The sequence below is a fragment of the Amphibalanus amphitrite genome, unplaced genomic scaffold (assembly GCF_019059575.1).
Source record: "Amphibalanus amphitrite isolate SeventyFive unplaced genomic scaffold, NRLGWU_Aamphi_draft 000132F_arrow, whole genome shotgun sequence".
Taxonomy (NCBI): domain Eukaryota; kingdom Metazoa; phylum Arthropoda; class Thecostraca; order Balanomorpha; family Balanidae; genus Amphibalanus; species Amphibalanus amphitrite.
The window spans coordinates 80,849-100,866 of NW_024881627.1; the positions used below are offsets into that span (position 1 = coordinate 80,849).

Sequence of the window (20,018 nt, forward strand, 5' to 3'; positions counted from 1 at the left end):
AACTTCAGCCAGTGCTGCCATATCCATTCCACGGCGTTTATAAGATAAGATATATAAGATCGCAAATGAGGTTAATGTCCCTTATTTGCGGAGTCATCAGTGTATTTCTCCAAAGTGATGTGTGAGGCTGCGTTGAGTGTAATCAGCAGCAGCTTTGCTTAATGTGAAGAATCAGACATGTCATGGGCTCAAACGAAGGGGGAATTTTACGATACAGATTTTTTCCTTGAATTGCGTCATCGCCGCTCGAGTACTTCAGTTGCTTCATATGCGGTGACCGTTTAGGCGTATGGCCTGTCAACTATCTGCTGCGATGATATGCAACAATATCCGTGTGCGATAATCATGCTATGAGGAGCAATATATCTGTTGGAAGCTCGGACGTCATGCTGGTGGGCATATGTTGGTCAATTTTATATATGGCCACCATGTTGGCCAATGCTACAAATGGCCCCGATCAGATTACTGGGTGCTCATTGTTATTAATGAGTAATGGCGCATGCAGTGGGCATTGGTGGAGAATTGTGCCGAACTGTGGGTGCTTGGGCGTAGCAAATCCGCCGCCGCCCTATCGGTGACCTTGACCTCCGCCGTCTGTTTCGGCTCCAGAGCCAAACCGGCGTAGAATTGGGAGAGCTCGAGCACCCACAGTTCAGCACAATTCTTCACCTATGTTGATGTGCGGTGGGGGATGAACACTGCCCGGCGGACCGGCTGTGCTCACTTCCAACAGGCGTCTTGGATCACCATGACGAAGGGTATGCCTAAGCGACGCCAGTGTGGGTATGAAATACAAAAGAAATCAAAAACGAATCAGTGGTGAGACTGCTACAGGGCAGTAAAAAGGTAGGCACGCGTCTGGCTGCGATTTACTTGTTGCCCCAGGATAACTTATCGGCTGCGGCTTAAAGCGAACGATAACTGATCTGGTGGCTTCACCATCGCCGGATCTAATAGTTTTCCACATGCGCCCCGGCCGTGGGGAAGGGTTGGACTCGGTACGCCCCCCCCCCCCCTCTCGCCGTCTCGATCTCGATAGAGCCTCTTGAAAGAAAACGAGCTCTTCTGGCACTGAGAGCATTGCGAAGTTGTAGCATTTTAGGTGCACAGGCTTACTAACGACGAACAGGTCAGTGACCTGACCTGACCTAAAAATGTGGTTGGTGTCAAAAGATCGGTAGCGGCGGAACACCTTCAATTAAAGGGGGGCACTGCCGACTTTTGGTCCCATTCTTTCCATGCAACGCCCAATAGGGCTAATGTAAGGGCAGAAGACCATTGTCATGTCATTTGGCTTCTGCTGTTCGCACTCCCACCGCATCCATATTTTGATCAGCCAGCTGTTTGCCGATCAATTTATGGAATGGCCAGCTGATTGCCAGTCAAAAAATGATTTGTCGCTGGTGCCTAGAACCTGCAGAAAAGACATTTTTTGATCGCCATTTTTAAGTAAATTCGCCGAGTTCCGTTAAGTATTCACTCACAGTCTTCGTTCCCAATGGAAAATGGAACCTAGTTCTCTCCGATGGGTGGACGCGATGCCGCAAGTATTGTCTATTTTCCCGTTAATCACCCGTAATAGCGATGGCTGCATTTATGCCCATATATGGTCATACGAAATCCATTTTTTGACCAATCCATTTTTTGACGTTCGCCTCGTAGTTTCCCCAACTGCCATTGCGTTTCAACTACCGTAAAATGGGGTGTTAAGGGACAGTTTTGAGGTGTTTTGTTATATAACTCAAGAAGGGTTGGAGATAGAAGCATCAAATTGTCAGCATTTTATGTGGAATTTGGTGCTTTACATGCCTGCCACATTAAAGTTTTTAAGATTTATACCTGCATATTATTTTTTATTATTTTTCATCACTGTCCCTTAGCACCCCAATGTGGGGTGTTAAGGGACACCTATACTATTCCAAGAAATGGTCATCAAATGCCCACAATTGGGGTGTGGAAGGGCACACAATTTATTTATTGAAATGTTTTGCATATTCTGTCACAAAACAAGTCAGGTTCATTCACCACTAATGACCTTTTTAGCCAATTACGTGTAATGCTGTTTACGCTTGTGGAAAATGTGCTAATTATAAGGTAAACAGAACCAAAAAGTAATCTTCTGTCATCAATAAAAACCCATGTTGAAGCTAGTCACTTGTCATTATGTTGCCCTCTTTGTTTTGGCCTTTTTATGATGACATCACATTTACCTACATCAGTCTCCATTGACCCATCATTGTAAAAGAGAGTGTCAAGATGTTTTGTTACATAACTTAAGATGTGTTAGAGATAAAAGCATGAATTTGCCAGCATTTTATGTGGAATTTGGTGTTTTTCCATGCCTACTGAAAGAAAACTTGATTAAATTATATTTAGATTTTATTTTTTCTTTTTTCTTCCCTGTCCCTTAGCACCCCACATCCACCTCAAAATATGCATGTATCCGGAAAAGAGGAAGAGGATGATGAATGAATGGGTGAATTTGCACAAGTTTTTCAGGAAACATGTGCAATACATGTGACAATACACCTATGCATTCATTTTCCCTGTACACACACTAGTTTATGAGGTACACACAGAGTTTTGGAGATGTTTCAATTTTGTGAAAATGTAGCATGATTTTCAAATCCATTTTTGAACCAAATCACTTGCGTGAAAAACCATAGCATTTTGTCCTATGGTCAAGAGCAAAACAGTGTCAACTACCACACTGAAGTTTTTATTGAACCTTCTCAAATTAGGAAGTTAATATGACTCAAAGTTTTTCCCATGCAACTGTCCCTTAACACCCCACTGTCCCTTAACACCCCATTTTACGGTACTGATTTGCTGAATTATATTGTTATTGGTGGGTAGGTTGGTACTAATCAGAGCTTCCTGCTAACTTATTAACTTTGACCGTTTTCAAATTAGTGGGAGTGCATTCACATAGCTCCTTTCATTTTCATCCATCAGTAAATATTAATATCGATCTGGCTGTTTAGGAACTCTTTTCGCGGAACATGTGAAAAATGGGGTCGCCTTATGTCTTATTTGACCAAACGTTTTCATGCCAAAAGGTCATCTTTATTAAGGCTCCTAATCTAAAATACCAAAGCAAATATGACCTAATGATCATGTTGATGAGTTAGTGAGTTATCATTATGTGCCTAGACTGCAGTGGTTGTCAGTTTACTCAAAGCTGATTCAAACCAGTTGTTTCACTGTGTCTCAGTGACTGCCTCGCTGCTCCCCAGCCCGCCGGTCGTCACAGTGGAGGGCCCTGTGCCGCTGATGCTGCCTGGTCTCATCATTATGGAGGAGCGAGACGGCTCTCCGGCGCCGATCGGGCCGCGCCGCCGCCGCCGCGACAGCGGACAGCGCGTCTGTGGCTGTGTGCACGTGCGCACCGGCACCATCATGCTCGGCATGTGGCACCTGGTGAGTGGGGGCGCGCCGCGGTGGGAGCCGGCGTCACCGACTAACTCCGGAGCTGGAGGCGCTGGGTCAGCATGGAGGCTGGAAGGGACGGTTATCGGGACTGGCCGGGGATGGTGATGGTGCAGCCTGCAGTGTCACTTTGTTACTGGTAACCGGTATTCTTATTTTAGGTGCCGATCATAGACGACTAAGACGAGACTGTCAACAAGTAGATGAAGGTGTAAACAAACTGATGTGCTCCTCATTTTCGTGCATTTATGAGCGAAATGAGTTATAGGTGTCTTCCTCCAGCCGTCCCCCTCTCCACGAATCGCCATGTGACAGTTCCTGACGCTGCTCCCCCTCTCGCTCCGCCCTCAGGTGATGAACGTGCTGGCCCTCTCGGCGCTGGCCATGGTCATCTTCCACCCGGAGATGCTGCGCCGCGTGCAGCTGGAGGGCACTCCCCAGTCGGGTAACCTGTCGGCGGCGGGCGCCGGCGCCGACGAGCCACTGCTGCCGCCGCGCGTGATGCCCAAGTATGGTCCCACTTACAGCGTGCTCGGGGGACAGGTGTGGAACGTGGACGACCTCAACATCGGCATCATGATCACCTTCTGCACGTTCATCATCACGCTGCTGATGGTGGTGGGCGCCATCAAGGGCCAGCCCTCCTACCTGATGCCGTTCTTCTGCCTGCAGGTGTTCGACTTTTGCATCTCCAGGTGAGGCTCGGTGGCCCGGGGATAGGGTGGGATGGTGGCGGGGAGATGGAGAAATGGAATCGTACTGCGGTGTGAGGTTAGTCTAGTCACTCAACTCGAGTGTAACGAGCGCGTGTAACTGATGAACTACATCTGGCTCGATATATTCCGTCGAACTACCTATTTCCTCGTAGCCAACACTAGTTTTGTGTCGAGCTGCCAGGGTTGTACGTCGATGACCGGGCATGCAGCTGAGAACCCTGAAACGAAACTCATCGTTGTCGTCGTGGGTGTTTTTTATGCGGACTGATAGTACAGCCATGTGCCTGAGTCAGGTGCCAACGATAACCGCCCGCAAGCACTCGAGCTGCCGATTAACGTAGGATAACGCCGCCCCTGTGACGAGGTGATTACGATAGGCAGGGTTTACGACGTGCGGGGTAACCAATATCGCTGGGGCTGGTGGACTTGGTAGGTATGCACATTGCACAACATGATGGGGATGTATGTGAATCATATGCTCCTCAGAGCTGGCAATGCGACCTCGATGGGAACTTTCCGATACCGTGACCTTTAGACGATTATGTGAATATGTTCGCGGTTTTATTTTCGCCCGTACTTCCAACTTGCCAGCCTGCCAGTAAGTCTGTCCTCCCACTCTGTCGGCGAGTCTGTCCACCAGTCTGACCCCCATCCCCCTGGCGTTTGTCTATCCGGCAGTCTGACGATGATCAGCTACTTCTCGCTGATGCCGGACCTGCACGTGCTGCTGCTCCAGTCTCCCAGCCTGCCGTTCCGCGACCAGCTGCTGCGGCTCGACCAGCGCTGGCTCTCGCTCATCCTGATGGTCGCCTTTCTCGTTGCCATGGTGATCAAAGTGAGTCGCTAAATGCGCGGTGGCGCGCGGCGTAGCGTTTCCATGGTAACCGGGCGACCGCAATAATAACAATGGATCTGCGTGACGTGACGTGTATTGATATAATCTATCGATGGGTGACTGCTAACCGCGATCGGGGGCGTACTAGAACCGTGCCAAACCTGTTGACAGTGTTTTCACTGCACTATGTAGGGTTTTTTGGATGTCTTCTATCAACAAGCTTTTGTGCCTTTGATTGGGATGTAAATGACGCAAAATTGAATAGTGCCCCAAATGCGTTGTCTATACAATTATGCTAGTTATTGAAGTGTAATACCAACACGAAACACATACCTGCCGATCGCTTCCAACTTGTTTTCTCTCCTTTCCATCCCCGTTCAGGCCGCCTGTCCGTAGGTACTCTCCCGCTATAACCCATCGCTCTCGCTCCGTTTCAGCTGTACCTGATTGCCATGGTGTGGTCGTGCTACCGGTACCTGCTGCTGCGCCAGGGTGGCGGCGGCGGCGGCGGCGGTCAGTGCGCAGAGCAGGAGCCCGTGGCCTCTCTGCCGGACTACGAAGCGGCGCTCACCGACCCGCGCTTCTCCAAGGTAGATCTGGCCGGCTACCCGACCCCGCCGCCCAGCTACGCTGCGGCCACCAGCGACGCGGGCCGCGGCGGTAAATAGACCGGAGAGGTCGGCCATACAGAGGGAGATTGACGGGACAGGAAGAGTCGGGGGACGGAAAGACGGAGGGACAGGGGAGACTGAGATGGCGAGAGACGATGGGACAGGAAGAGGCGGAGAGATGGAGAAACAGGGAGCGGCAGAGGAGGATAATTTCTTTAGACTGGAAGAGACGGAGACGGGATAGACTAGCAGAACTGGAATCGGCATGGATGCAGGGGGAGGTGGATGGGAATGGGGGAGAGACTAGGAGTGACGCTAGACGGGGACGGACAGACAGGTAGTCTAGAGGGATGGACGAAAGAGGAAGGGAAATGGAGACTGGGAGAAGACGGGCGCTGTTACTTACAAAAGAGTTTGTGAATACCCAGTTGAGGAGAGCTATGAGGGAAGGTTATGTGACGGTTTAGCCCGCACTCTAGACAGATCGCTGATGTATATTCTCCGGCCGGAGCGGTGCTGATCGTGGTTCGGGCCGTGGCGGGCCGAGAACCCCGCCTGAGCTGTGTATGTTTTACGGGCAGTGTACAGAGATGTTACGGTTTGTCACACGGGAGTAATTACTGGGGACTCGCCGCGAGAGGAGATCTAATATTGAGTGAAAAACAACGCATAATGCTGATCAAACTTAGCCTGCTGGGGATAGTGCCGCTGCGGTGTTTTGAGAGTGGCTTTGATGCGGCTGAGTGCAGGCGATGTAACAGCCAGAGGCGCTAACTGAGTGGTAGTGATAAGATCGGCCGGACGGCCCGAACAGTGTGCTAACGCCGACGCATTTCTTTCTCGCTGGATGATGGCGTTCCGCCCCCTCGCTGTGCCGATATGGCTCTGGGCGCAGCAGGCTCCGTCGTAAGGCGTGACGACTCCGGCCCGGCCCGCCTGCTCAGCAGTCCTGGGACACTGGGCAGAGGCCGGGCCCGCCACCTGTTTTGTTTTGTCTTTCACCGAGCAGAGGGGCTGAGTCGCCCTAGTTTGACAGAGGCCCTCGGACACGAACCGGGCTGGGGCGCCGCCGCGAACGGGCGAGAGCAGATGGAAGCCGCACTCCTAATACGCACTGAATGTCTGCACCACTAGAAGCTATCTTGGTTCTAAATCCGCTGTGAATACACGCCAAAGAAACGCGAAATGTTTTGCTTGTGGAGCGAAGTTGACCGTGCTACGTCATCAGATTCCATGCACGAACATGGAATTCAGTACCCCCCCCCCCCCCAGCTTTACAAATGCCAGAACTTATCACGTGACCAACCGAACCGGCCATCAGCCCATAGATCCACAGAAGCTGGTGGTCCGAGTCACACACATAGAACGCGATCATTTCTCGGGAGATGCCCACTGGAATGTGGGTCCCAGGTGGTGAGACGGGAGCAGAGAAATGCAGGCCGTTAGCGTTAGCGACGCTCCTCCCTCGGGATAGGCGCGTTACTGCAGCTGGAAGGCGTCTTCTATCGCGGCTGGGTCACCCCTCCACAGGTGTGTCGCGGATTGAATCACATGCCTTCAGATAGGCCGAATGATGTGGCCCTACACATGAAAAAACTGATGCCATAACTGGTTGTCTATCTTGTGACTGTGGTTGTCTTGTGGTCGAGTTATGCTCATTCCCCACGCATTACAGGTTTACGTAAGAGACACAGTAGTTATCAGGTTTGTTTTGTGTTGAAAGGTGAGCCTCACCTGTGCCATCTATATTTCTCTCTTCATAAACGCAGGAAAGAGCAACGCGGCAGGCCGACAGGCCTGAATGTAAACACACCGACATACGCCCTGCGGCCGACACGATTCGGGCCGTACAACACTCTGACAACGCCGGACCGCACCGCGGCGGAACGGTCCTGACCTAACACCCCCTCACGGCGACCGGGCGTTCACTGAACACTCGCCCCGGCCCGCCCTCACACACAACCACACATACAAACACAGACACAGACACACGTCGTACAGCAGCTTCACACACTAGATCACTTTTCGCTGCATCAAAACGTGCTCACAATCCGCCTGATCGCCTCCACGTGACGAACTCACGCGGGCTGCTCCCGCTGACTGCGCACCCGGCTCGGGCTGAATCTCGCGATCTGACGAGGTTCCTGTAAGAGCTCCGTTTCCTAGTGCCTGGCATTCAGTTACCCCAGCGGGGCCACTGGCGACCTACCCCGGCCCCCGTCTCGACTGCTGACCCATCCAGCCGATCGGCACTTGACAGGGCGAGCTGAGCGGTCCTGGTACTTCCACTGATCGTCGGGGGCACTCAGCGACACACGCACTCGGGGTGCCGGACTCTGGCACTCCGAGCGGTCAGCAGCGGTCCGAGCCCACGACTGTGCCACAGGCGCTAGGCCAGGTCGGTAGCGAAACACCTTCCCAGCCCGACCGACCAGTCAGTACCCTGTCCACTCACAGACAACTTGTGGAGCTCCTCCGAACCCCAGGTTGACCCGCCGCCGCCAGGCAGCGCCACTGCGCCCTGACGGCGGCGGCGGGCGGACAGACACACGGCGCGTTCCGTACAGTCTCACAGAGTCCGCCGTACAGTCTCACAGAGCTCACTGACTCAGGCCACGTAGTTGTACGTGTTGGGACTGTCCTTGTCCCGCTCCATGTAGTCACGGTCGATGAGAGATTCGATCCGCTTCTTCAGATCGGTCGGCTGCGGAAAGGAGAGGAGTGTTTCAGGCAGGGGTAATTTGTTTTAAATATGCACAGCATAGAGCACATATTGTGCGCTTATTTACCATTTACCCCTCTGAAAATTAAAAGATAACACCCAAGAGTAAAGTTGCCAACGAACAAGCAGCCGATAAAGGCACGTAGCTCCTCTAATTCAATCTCGCATGCAGAAGCATGCACTTCCATCATATAAAGACCGAATTATCAGCCACAACGTCGTCACGACCTTACCAGGACGTCCCCCGCTGTACAAGTACAGCTCTTTCGAACACGTACCTTGACCTGGAACTGCGACTTGAGCTGGTGATACAGCTCCGATATGAGCAGGCTGTGGGAGAGCGACTTGCGCATCTTCATGATGCGCACGATGGCGGCGTCAATCTGGTACTGTCGGTCCTGGAAGACGCGCTCCTCCGTGTCCTTCTGTTCCTCCATCTGAGTAGAGAGGGCGCGGAGGAGTGTTAGGTAGAGTGGGGAATATTCGCTCAACCCGAATTCACGCAGACTGAGAAACGAGAAACTTCATAAGAAATTACGACTTGCAACAATTTACACCCTCACAAGAACAAAACCGTCAGTATTATCCACCACAGTGCTAAAACTCAGCCGTTATTCCACAAAGACCATCACTCTCCCCCCCCCCGCCCGCCACTGACCGTCTCTTTGAGCTGGATCTGGTTGATTTTGATTCTGTACAGCTGGTGAGTGAACTCGCGGTTAAACACAAACTTGTCGCCCGGGTTGATGTCCTTCCCGCGCGGCACCTTCTGTATCACTCGCGCCTTGCCGCAGGCCAGCGACTGCACCGTGCGCCTCAGCTCGTCCTTCTGTGGGTGGTGGGGCAAAGAGGGGGTCAGCGGTGGAATATACCTGCGCCGCCTTCCGCGCAGAGACGAAACTGAGAGCGGCGAGCGCAGAATAGCACAGGCCGAACGTTCTCTGGTGTGCTGCGAACAAGTCCATTGCGAAAAAAGGAAATGAGAGAAACGCCATGGATAAAACGTCGGACATTTGGATGACAAAAACATGTTTGAGTCAATAGTCGTCTGCACCACAACGTGAAACTCAGTGTGAAACGGAAATAAATCTAAGGGAAGCTACGTCCTACTGCAATTTTAATGCAATCCGACATTCTTTCACAAACCATCCCGTCCCATATCGTACCTCGATTTTGGTGGAGGCCTGCACTTCCTCCAGCGTCAGCTCGGTGCTGTCGTTGAACAGCAGCAGCACCAGCGCCTGGTATAGGGACACGTGCAGCTCCTTGTACCCCTGTAACGCGAAAGGAACGAGATGTGCGAGTTGTATACGAGATTAATATGCGGACTTGGACAGCACCGTGCGGATACAGAGACACAATATGCTCGTCGATAGATGGAGGGCATAACAATGAAAGAATACAAGTAGACCGAAGATCCACCACGATATTGAAAAAAAAAACACAGTATAGACACGGAGACATTGAGAGCAATGTCACCATCCGTCCACCGTGTCCCTATCTATACTCACTCCAGCTTTTTAAACAGCCGGTTGAATAACCACACACCATAGGATACCCAGCCAATAGTCAATTGAACGTCCAGTGGTGTTTGGCTCTATCGGGTAGTACCCATTGCCCTGGCCGCTGCGCTACTCACGCATTTGAAGTTTCCCCGGAGCAGGCAGTGCCCGAGCGAGGGCTGCCACTGCAGCTTCCGGCCGCTGTGCTTAGACAGGTAGAACTCGTTGAAGGTCTTCTGCAGGGTGAACATGTCTGGCGGCAGGTGCGCCTCCACCGGCGGGTACGTCGGCCAGTAGCCCATCGTCAGGATGTTGACGTTCAGGTCGAGCGACGGCGGCTTCCGCTGGTTGGCCAGGTGCTGCGGGGGAGACACGGCATAACTCAGACACGGAACGGGGTAGGCAACACAACACGCAGAGAAAACAATACATTGTGAGCTAGCATACTTGCAGTCGACTGCACGAATAGCAAATGTTATCACAATGTAGTTTTACCCCTAGATTTCTACTTTTCTCTTGGGCTACGGTCTGCCGTCTAATAAAAGAGCTACCGTCCCTCGATAGCTGATTTCCGAAAAAAACTTCTGATCTCTCAACTCGATCTCACCACGCTCGTGACACGTGGTGACTGGTGAATGCACCAAGGAGCATCGTGTCCCCAACATTACTTTACGTGTTCCGACTCCGGCAATCGGCATAGACTGAAGAAAAACGACACTTCAAGGGGGCACCCGGATTTGAACCGGGGACCTCTCGATCTGCAGTCGAATGCTCTACCACTGAGCTATACCCCCTCACGGACACTCACGTTCGAAAACCGCAGGGAATTCGAGTGTCTATTTGGCACTTGCCGTAGCAAGCGCACTCAAGGCAAAAATATATGTACATTCGTATTCGCATTATGTAATATCCCCGGTGCTACTTCACAATACGAACCAGTGGGCCATTGTGAAAACCCCAGACATTGCGAAAACTCAGCCCTGGCTGACCTGTTTGAAGGTGAGCATGATGTCCTTGCTGAGCTCCATGTCCTTGAACATGCCCTCCAGCTTGGACGTGAAGCCGGCGCCGCACTCCTGCTTCAGCTTGCTGAGCATCGACTTTTCGGCGTCCACGCTGGCCGACTTTCCCAGCAGCAACCGCTTGGCCAGGTCCTGCGGGCGAGATAGGCGGGTGGGGTACGGACGGTGAGACGGGGCATGGATGGTGAGCGATGGTAAGGACGGCACAACGCGGGGCATAACCGAATCGATGGTAAAAGGTCAGACGACCGAGACCCCACGAAGGGTGGCGGTAATTGTGACAGACGAACTCAAAATGTGCGCACATAACTTTCGGACACAACTGCAAGACGAAAATACTTATTACGAGCGAGCGAGCGCAGCGAGCGAAGTGAGTCTTTTCAATACAATACAACCAGTGGCGCGGGAACTTCTTCCAGACTGGGGGGGCTGAACCATAATAGAAATCAACCTAGGGTACCCCCAAATCTAGTTTTCTCACCGGTTTTAGGCCACTTATTTTTCAGACCTTGGCCTTTTCAACAACAACAAAAAAAAACGAAAATATTTTCAAAAAGTGAGGTATTCCGTCTCAGCTGAGTGAAGAAACTACCGTTTTGGCAACCTGGAGTAAAGGTTTTAATCTGCCAAATGAGTTGCCGAGCCAGTGAAATAGGTGGATTTTTCACTTACATGCTTTCTTCCTTTGTGACCCATTCATTCATTCATTCGTTTATTGACCTTGGGTATCGGGGGGGGGGGGGGGGGAGAGACACAAACGCAAACATGGCACATTAAAACGATGCAAGCAAGACAGGATAAAATACATTAAAAACAACCCTCAGTCCATCAATGATCTCTAGCGATTCGGCGCGGCGCGGGCTAACCGCCCGTGGGACCTCGGAAGTCGGAACCATCTCGACTCCGGGCCTAGATATTTGTAAGCAACATATAACGCGCAATCGGCAATCGATGAGTACAGACGAAACGTTCGGCAAACGGCGGACACTACATGAAGGCTCTAAGGACGTCGTAACAGAGTTTCGGGGCATTAACATTCGTGTACATTGATAGAACGTCGGGGAGGGAATCGGCCTCGTTAAAGCTTGAGACGTTGCGTGTCAGCCTACATTGTCGTATGACATGATCCTCATCCTGTACGAACGGACCACACGAACATAGGACCCACAACCCCTAATTTGGGGAGGACAAGCTGCCCGACGGTTCCTGGCCTCATGAAACGTTGTGGGGCACCGCCCCCACGGCCGCAGAGTTGTGGGGGCAAGCTTCCCCCACTGCCCCCTCCCCCGGTTCCCACGCCTATGTATAAATCTATGAAATTATGTTGGTAGATTTCCGATTTCGATTCCTCCAGCTGGGGGGGCTCAAATACATTACGAGCCCCCCCAGCCGAAAAGCTGGGGGGGCTCAGCCCCCCCTAGCCCCCCCGGTTCCCGCGCCACTGAATACAACTACAACAATTCAATACAACGGAAAAATCTCAGTATGAGCGGCCCGGCCCGGCCCGCCTGTAACGCTTTTGAGAGGCTTATATCTCAGCAACCGCTGGACCGATTGGCCTGCGGTCTTTTTTGCTGGGTAGCCCCATCCCTTCTACCCCGTAATTGACTACTTTTGATACATCTCAGTAACCGTCGTGGCACGTGCCACGTGAAAAGTCAAGGGTGTTCAAGCAGTTTTGCAAAAGTAATGATTTTGAGAGGCCCATATCTCAGCAGCCGCTTGAGCAATTGTCTTGCGGTAATTTTTATAGGGTAGCTGCATCCCTTCTACCAAAGGTCGGATACTCTTGATCTATGTGAGTGGCCCCCACTGCACGTGCAAAATACAAAAAGAAGAGGTGCCAAATCTGTTCCCATTTCAGTAACTCGGTAATTACTGGGGCGATTTCGCTGAAACTTGGCATACAGGTAGGCACCCACCAGGCAATGCATTCCCATGTGTTGCGGTTAGGGTGCTACTGCACGTGCGCACATGCAGGGGGCGTTTCCAGATCTCGAGAACGGCTGGGCCGATTGCGCTCAAATTTGGTACACGGTTGGGGACCGGTTAGTAGGGTGCCGTGCAAGTCATTTTGGACCCCGTTTGCACGTGCGCACGTGCAGAATGCCGCTCCCAGATCTCAGGAACGGCTGGGCCGATTGCATTCAAATTTGGCACACCGCTAGCGACCGGTTAGAAGGGTGCTTTGCACAAGCCCGTTGGAAGTACCCTCTCGCCCTTCCGCACGTGCAGGGCTCACTATCTCGCTCGCTCGTTCTTCGCCAAAAGGCGTTTTACTGGTCGTAAAACGTTACAAATCGTAACTCCATCCAACGCCACGTTACCGCGGTACGGGGACCCGCAGTTGCTACTGTATATGCAGCGACCCTGAGCAAATTGTCCCAGCACCCTCACAGGGAACAACGATAAGCTGCCAGAGGGCACGCACAGAAAACCTCAGCTGCTCTTGTACAGGGACCGGCAGTCGATATCAATGTTATCGGTTGTTACTGGACAGGACAGACGGCTAGCGTTGGGGTTCGTGTACAGTAGCAACTGCGGGTCCCCGTACCCTAACAAAAGCATGGTATGTACTGTTTTGTTTTTTGTTTTGTTGGGTTAGGCCCTTTCGGTCCAATGAGACCATTTCAGAGCCAGGAGGATGATAGGATATAGGGGGAGACATTGGTCTGGGCAGGCACCCTAGTGAGTCGCCGGGGCTGAGCCCGTCCAGAGGACAGGCCACCCAGCCCCAAGGCACTCACTGCACCCGGCTACGGGGTGCGCTCCCTCGGGAGCAGCGGTGCCGCTCCAAGGGAGCAGCCCGCATGAGATAAAGTTGCCTGTCCAGCCCGGAGGGGGGTTGCGGCGTGGAGGAGAAGGATTTCAGTATCCTGAGGATAGAAGCACGGAACGGTGTGATATGTACTGACGGTGCGCACCTTTTTGTAGAAGGCCTCAAAGACGTCCTTGCCGTGTATGAAGCGGAAAAGCACCATGATTTTGTCCATGAGCCGCTCCAGTTCCTCCTCGGTGGCTTCCTTGTTACCGGAGCGCAGCTTCGTGTCGATGTACTTGGCTGAGGATGGCCGGGGAGGGGAGGGTCAGGTGCTGGGTCAGGTGCACAGTACACAGTCAGGAGTGAGTACCTACACCGAGCGACACCGACGACATGTAATAATTTCGGTATGAATGTCAAGTGAAAAGGTCAGAATGGAAAGGTCAGACTAAATAAACGCACTACTGCCGCTAGATTAAACCGGTGGGTGTCTAGCCACCCACACGGGACCACTCATGTTACGGCCGCCGCCCCCACTGACCGATCATCTCTGCCGGCTTGTTCTGTCGCTGGTTGATGAAGTTCTCGAAGGCGTCCCGCAGCAGCTGCATGAACTTGTCGTTGTTCTGGAAGCACTGGACCATGATGTTGTCCATGTGGTCTTTGAACTCGAGCAGCTCCTGGACCATGGCGCGGTCCTTCTCCTCGTCCACCACAATCGTACGGCCGCGCTTCTGTCGAACGGCAGCAGGAGACGCACACACGTCAGAACAGAACGACGGGTGAGGCAACTCACAGTCGATGCTCCAAACATCGACTAAACAAGGCGTATGATGAATGCCATGGATGATGGTTGCTAGAAGTGTGACATCAAATAATACATCGTAGTTGTTGTTTATTGCATATTCGTTTTCTTCAAACAATCAACGAGGGAGCCACGAAGGCCAATAGAGAAATTAAACCTTTGAAAAGTATCCTGAATGCTTTGCAGCCTGTAATGTGAAACATTTACAAACTCTTTGAGCCCAGCCCACGCCACCAGCCACTGCCGCCCACCTTGACGTAAGTGCTCATGCCGGTGCCGAGTTCGACCAGGCCGTTTTTGACGCGGGAGACGAGGCTGTAGAGGAGTCGCAGCTCCTGGTGGCGGCCCTGCTCCAGCAGCTGGTCCAGCCCCTTCTGCAGCAGCGTCACCAGGTGCTCGCTGATCAGCTGCTTCTCCACCGAGTAGATGAGCATGCGCCGCGTGCTGGCGTCCAGGTAGTAGAGCAGCCGCTCGTGCTCCTCCTGGAGGCGGCGGTCCACGTGCGCCAGGTACTGGGGCACGTCCCGCTCGTGCAGCAGCCGCTGGCCCTCGGCCGCGTACAGCCGGTCCGTGGCCTGCAGGAACCTGCGGTGACACGGCGCACAGTGACGGTCACAGGGCGGTCATGGGCGAGGGACGGGCAATGACAGCAGCAGGGATGACGAAATTGGATGAACCCACCATTTGCCGCAGGAGGTAATGAAGTATCGCGAGTGGCTGACGGATGTAAGTCGAAAGAAAGGCAGAGGCACCTATATCCTATAAGAACACTCTGAGTACCAATAAAATTAAAAGGCCAATACATTTCCCAATAAAATGTCGTTTCAAGCTACAAAAACGCAGTACGAGGCCCCGTAATATCCACGCGAGCGGCCAGTCCGACGTTCCCAGTCTCTGGCAATGGTATCACGGTGTTCCCACCTGTCCTCAAAGGCCGCCTGGTAGATCTGCAGGTCACAGAGCATGCGCAGTAGCGACTTGAGCAAGATGCGGTCGACGGCCTCGCCGGCGCGCTCGCAGCCGATCAGGGACAGCAGGCCGGTGACGGTGCGGTTCTGGACCAGCTCGTCGGTGATGACGTGGGTCCGGAACGTGTCCAGACCCATGTCCCTACAAAGAGGCGGAGCAACGTCTCAGGAGACGCACTAATCGACGACACTGGCGTGCCACAAAGGAAGGTGATGACTGATGAGTCAAGACTCATCACACACGCGGGAAATACTATTTGATAGTGAAATGTTACCTCTTTATGTTACAACTTCACCATATACCGTAAGGTTCCACACTCCCTTGTCTGGCCAAGATGGACAAAAAAGCATGTTCAGAAGCAGATGCAAACCGGACTAACTAGGTGACCGTCTTCCCCTAGCAATTCCCTTTCTAAGCACGCCCCGTTTCCCGTGTTTCCACTGACCATATGCTGAGCACGGCCGGACTCTGCAGCACGTAGGTGCGGTCTAGGTAGAGGAAGATGCTGCGCACCATGATCATCTGCCGACAGTGGTTCTGCCAGCACTCGTTCATGGCGCGCAGGAACAGGTCACGGTCGGCCAGCTCGTCTCCCAGAAATCCCAGCACCTGCTGCTTCACGTGCGCCTCCGTCAGCGCTGAAATATGATGATGGATGTCAGCCGGCTGAAACCCTGGGTGAATGATCAATGTGTCAGCACTGAAACGAGGAAATATAGGTGTCAGCACTGAAAACCTATGTCGAATTGATACGCGCGAAGAGACTGCGTCCGTATTGAGACTGAATCGGTAAATGGCGGGTCTCAGCCATTGCTGAAGCAACAAATGACCGATCTCTGTAAGTAAATAATGAACATTTAACACCTAATGGGTTTCTAGCAAATTGCGCATCCACTGACTTGCCTCAATGTGAGTTCTGATTAGGCTCTCAGCACAAGTCGAAGTTCTTCCCCTCGGGTTAGCGTACCGCCGACCATAGCCCAGATACTTTGGTGCCAGAGGTGGCCGCGGCTGCGGCCCTGCAGCCCCCAAGCTGCGTGCGGTCCGTTAAATTCAGCTCATTTTATCGTCTCTATAACGTTTCTGTGTCCGTTCTGATGTTGCCGAGTAGGCAGAGTCTCGAACGGCCACGCACGGACACCCAAGCAACACATGCTCCGGTACCGGTGTGTCCGGGCCCTCGCGGCACACCAGGCAACGCACCGCTGGGCAGGACAGGTCGCTGCACTGTGGGCAGTCGCGCTTAGGGCGGCGTCCGATTCTGTGCAGGTAGCTCTGCGAGCGGCTCCAGTGTCCCGCCCGCAGCTGGTGGATACTGACCACACCGTTCCGGCCCTCCGAGACCAACGGCACCGGCATACGGGCCTCCGTGATCGTCTTGAAAAAGCTGTCTGGCCAGCTACGACGCCCTACCTTAGTGGAGGAGAGATCAACAGCCTTCACGATAAAGCGGATATCCGTCGGTACGGCGGACTTCGCCAGCGCGTCCGCTATTTCGTTTCTGCTTTTGCATCAACTTATCATACAATAAAGCGAATTTAATTCAATTAACCCGCGCCCGGCTGGGGGTCCTGGATTTCCACGCCCTGCTGGGGGGGGGGGGGTGTTTGAACACCCCCCCCCCTTCTAACTCGGCTCCTGGGCCACGTAGCGATACGCGGAAGGCGGCGTTCGAAAGAGCGTCAAAAATAATGACGAAATCACTTCGGTCAATTTTTTGGTCAGGTCAAAGGTCAGGTCACCAGAGGTCATTGAAGGCAAAATTTCGCCGATTTCCAGGTCGAATGTCGAAAATTTCCAAGAAGCCAACGCATAACTCGGGAACCAATAGAGCTACAGCGCCGCGGAAAAGCGCATTCGATAGCCCTATTAACGCCCTTTCTGAGTAATTCTCTCAGATTTGACCTAACGTCAACGGTTTTGCCTGCAGGGGGCAAAAACTGCAAAAATAGCCGATTTTTTCGGAAACAGTTTTTCTGCAATAACTATTGACCCAAGCATTGTACGAGCTTACTTTTACCGGCATCGTGTTCCTCTCGTCAAGACGCATCGAATGAACTATAACTTGACCTTGAAAGGTCAACTTGAAAATTTGACCTCAGGTCAAGGTCATGACCTGACCGGAAAGGGTCATGTTGCATATCAGTCGATCCGTATCGTCGAGCTGAACACATCTAAGGTGTTTTCATCGCTCTAGCATGCCTCTATCAAAAGTTATTTGCGAAAAACTGTTAGATACCATTCGTGACCTAAGATGACCTCAGGGCACAAACAGGGGTCACGGACACCATTTCCATGTTCAGTGTGTCTAAACCACTTGTAATTCAGTGTTTGGGAGTGTTTATAATGTCTTTCGTCTAAAAGAGACGCATTTCAATTTTCTCCCATTGACTTATAATGGGGAGGTCGCAAAATTGACCTGACCTTAGGTCATCGATATCAAAATTCTGAGATATACATTTTGTACATGCTATTGCTCTTAGCAATCGCTGAAAGTTTCAAAGCGATCAGTCACTCGGTGTAGCTATGACAGACATTGAAACTTTTTATGAGGTGAGGTCACTTCAAGTGACCTGGTGACCTGACCTTGAATGACCTTGGTCTGAAATTTTCACAACATGTGTAGAATTGATGCATGATAAGGTGTACCAAAAACGGCGGCGCTCCGCGCCGCCGTTTTTGAGATATTCGCGAAAAACCACAAGGGGGGGGTGTTCAAACACCCCCCCCCCAGCAGGGCGCGGGTTAATTGACAGATAAATAAGGTGTTTGACTTTTACCGACTCACGATATATTGGCAAGGCAGGGACCTCTTCTAAGAAATCAATACCTGCACTCAAAAGGGCATGTTGAGCAGGCACTGATTTCCAAGGTCAATTCAAGAAGTTTTCCCACCCTATGCTATGGAATGCCTGATCTAAAGTCTGAAGTTCAGCATTCCCATTTTCACAAAAATGCATGTATGCATTATTAACATTGCATGCCTTCAACATACAGCATAATCTATAGGAATCTTGGCAATCACATCACCAGACATGGTTAATCCCACTCAACTGCCTTAACTGGTTGTGATGCTTTCACCAGCTTCAGGCTAGCCCTCCCATAAGTCTTCTACCAACTAGCAAAAAATACAGGCATCAGAGATCAGGTAAAATGCAGGATTATGGAATGTATGCTTATGTATAGCCCTTTGTGTTATCAATTCCCGGGAACTATAGGAAATAGTGAGACCCAGTTAACATTAAGAAAATTATGTTTCCTTTAGCTGTTGTAGCCTGTTTAGCTGATGTTATTATTAGGTACCTTTAGCCAAATTCCAGGCTGAGTTAGGTCAGATGAGGTTGGGTCAGGTGACGTCCCCCCAATGGATTATTATGATACTTGCTCCACTTAAGGCGTATCATTTTTGGATTCAGGACATAGAAAACCATGGAAGGCAAAGTTTCCCTTCAAAAAGCATGTGGGCCTCAACTTCAGTAATACTAAAAATGAGAGCAACGTACAACAGCCAGGCCCTATTCAGCACAGTACCTTTCAGATTGGCGTACAGCTGAGCGGCCATTTTATGGTTGCACATGTTCTCCACGGCCTGGTAGAGCTCCTCCAGGCTGTAGGTGATGGAACGTGACTGCTGGATCGCCAGCACTGCCTCCTTCAGCTTACTCCACGTCACCTCCTGGTAGTTCTCTGGTAGCTTTGGCCGCTCTGGAACAAATAAATAAGCATAGGCAACATGGAAATCTAACAAGAATAATTATTATTGCTCCTGGGAGTGCAAATGCACACTCTGAAGCACGTAAAAATATTTGTACCACATATACTGATGATACTGTAACTACTCACCTCGTAGGTTTTTGATGACCAGCTTCTTTGCCGAGCCAGACTTCGACGCAGCTTGGCTTGCTCCAGCATTAATGCCATTGCCTCCCAAATTTATTGCAGAAAAATTTGGTCTTTTTGATTGGACTGTTTCAGCCATTTGATTGTCCCCTTCTCCAGCAGGGGAATCAAAATGAGTTGGCGTCCTGGTACCTATGGTGACTATTTAGAATTAACCGAAAAAGAACCGCCGCCGATACCAATCAGCGTCAGGCACGGCCAGCGCGGCACTTCTTGCGCAGATGATTCGATTGCTCAGTGATCGATTTGCAACTGACTCGCTGTAAAACCCTTTACTATTACAAACTTTCTGAAGAATTTGGTGACCAAGTTATAATATATTCCAATTAGTTGCCTTTAACTGATGAGCTTGGAGCAGCCACGGGCAGAGCAATTCACACCAAAACACCATCAAGCACGACCTGACGCAAAAGATATCAAGGATGAGATAATTTTGTATATAATAAAAGCAGTAGCTTAAAATCAAAATGACGTCACAAATTCCATTGTCGGCGCGAGACCGCTTCACCACGGAAATATTCTAAATATTCAAAAAGGCTTTCAAATTTGTCGATTTGTTTCGAGGATGAAATAAAAGACTGATATTTTAATTCAACGGACACCATTTTCATAGTCAGTAACCATATTTTTAGGTAGAATGAGGAGGAGACAGACGAGCCGCTGACCTGGGAAAGATAGGCACGTAGGCACTATAGTCCGTTTCATAATTCATAGACTCAGAAATGGATAGGTGCACTGCAGTCGAA

At 51.4% G+C, this 20,018-nt stretch overlaps 2 protein-coding genes and 1 non-coding gene across 10 annotated transcripts in view; 1 reads left to right on the plus strand and 2 right to left on the minus strand.

Moving 5' to 3' along the window:
- LOC122382062 (lysosomal-associated transmembrane protein 4A-like) overlaps nt 1–6,777 on the plus strand; it is a 34,067-nt gene extending 27,290 nt beyond the window's left edge. The window contains exons 1-5 of one of the 8 annotated variants that reach the window (XM_043366963.1): nt 1,343–1,547; nt 3,237–3,420; nt 3,781–4,124; nt 4,824–4,980; nt 5,418–6,777. In XM_043366963.1, coding sequence (XP_043222898.1) covers nt 3,274–3,420; nt 3,781–4,124; nt 4,824–4,980; nt 5,418–5,648 — 879 coding nt within the window. In that variant the 5' untranslated portion in view covers nt 1,343–1,547; nt 3,237–3,273 and the 3' untranslated portion in view covers nt 5,649–6,777. Of the gene's footprint in view, nt 1–1,342; nt 1,551–1,640; nt 2,095–3,236; nt 3,421–3,780; nt 4,125–4,823; nt 4,981–5,417 lie in introns of those variants that run through there. The other 7 variants (XM_043366959.1, XM_043366961.1, XM_043366964.1 and 4 more) reach the window with 7 other exon arrangements.
- A 544-nt stretch (nt 6,778–7,321) lies between these two features.
- Nucleotides 7,322–19,823, minus strand: LOC122382061 (cullin-4B-like). The gene is made up of 13 exons (XM_043366957.1): nt 19,216–19,823; nt 18,904–19,077; nt 15,818–16,010; nt 15,325–15,513; nt 14,655–14,988; nt 14,140–14,332; nt 13,762–13,898; nt 10,805–10,969; nt 9,953–10,174; nt 9,480–9,587; nt 8,972–9,142; nt 8,592–8,750; nt 7,322–8,295 (listed from the first exon to the last, which is right to left on the minus strand). Exons 1-13 carry the CDS (start codon nt 19,349–19,351, stop codon nt 8,200–8,202), a joined length of 2,277 nt encoding a protein of 758 aa, XP_043222892.1. The 5' UTR covers nt 19,352–19,823; the 3' UTR covers nt 7,322–8,199.
- Trnac-gca lies at nt 10,538–10,609 on the minus strand. Its single transcript has one exon. It is a non-coding gene; the product is annotated as a tRNA-Cys (tRNA).
- Nucleotides 19,824–20,018: the final 195 nt, after the last annotated feature.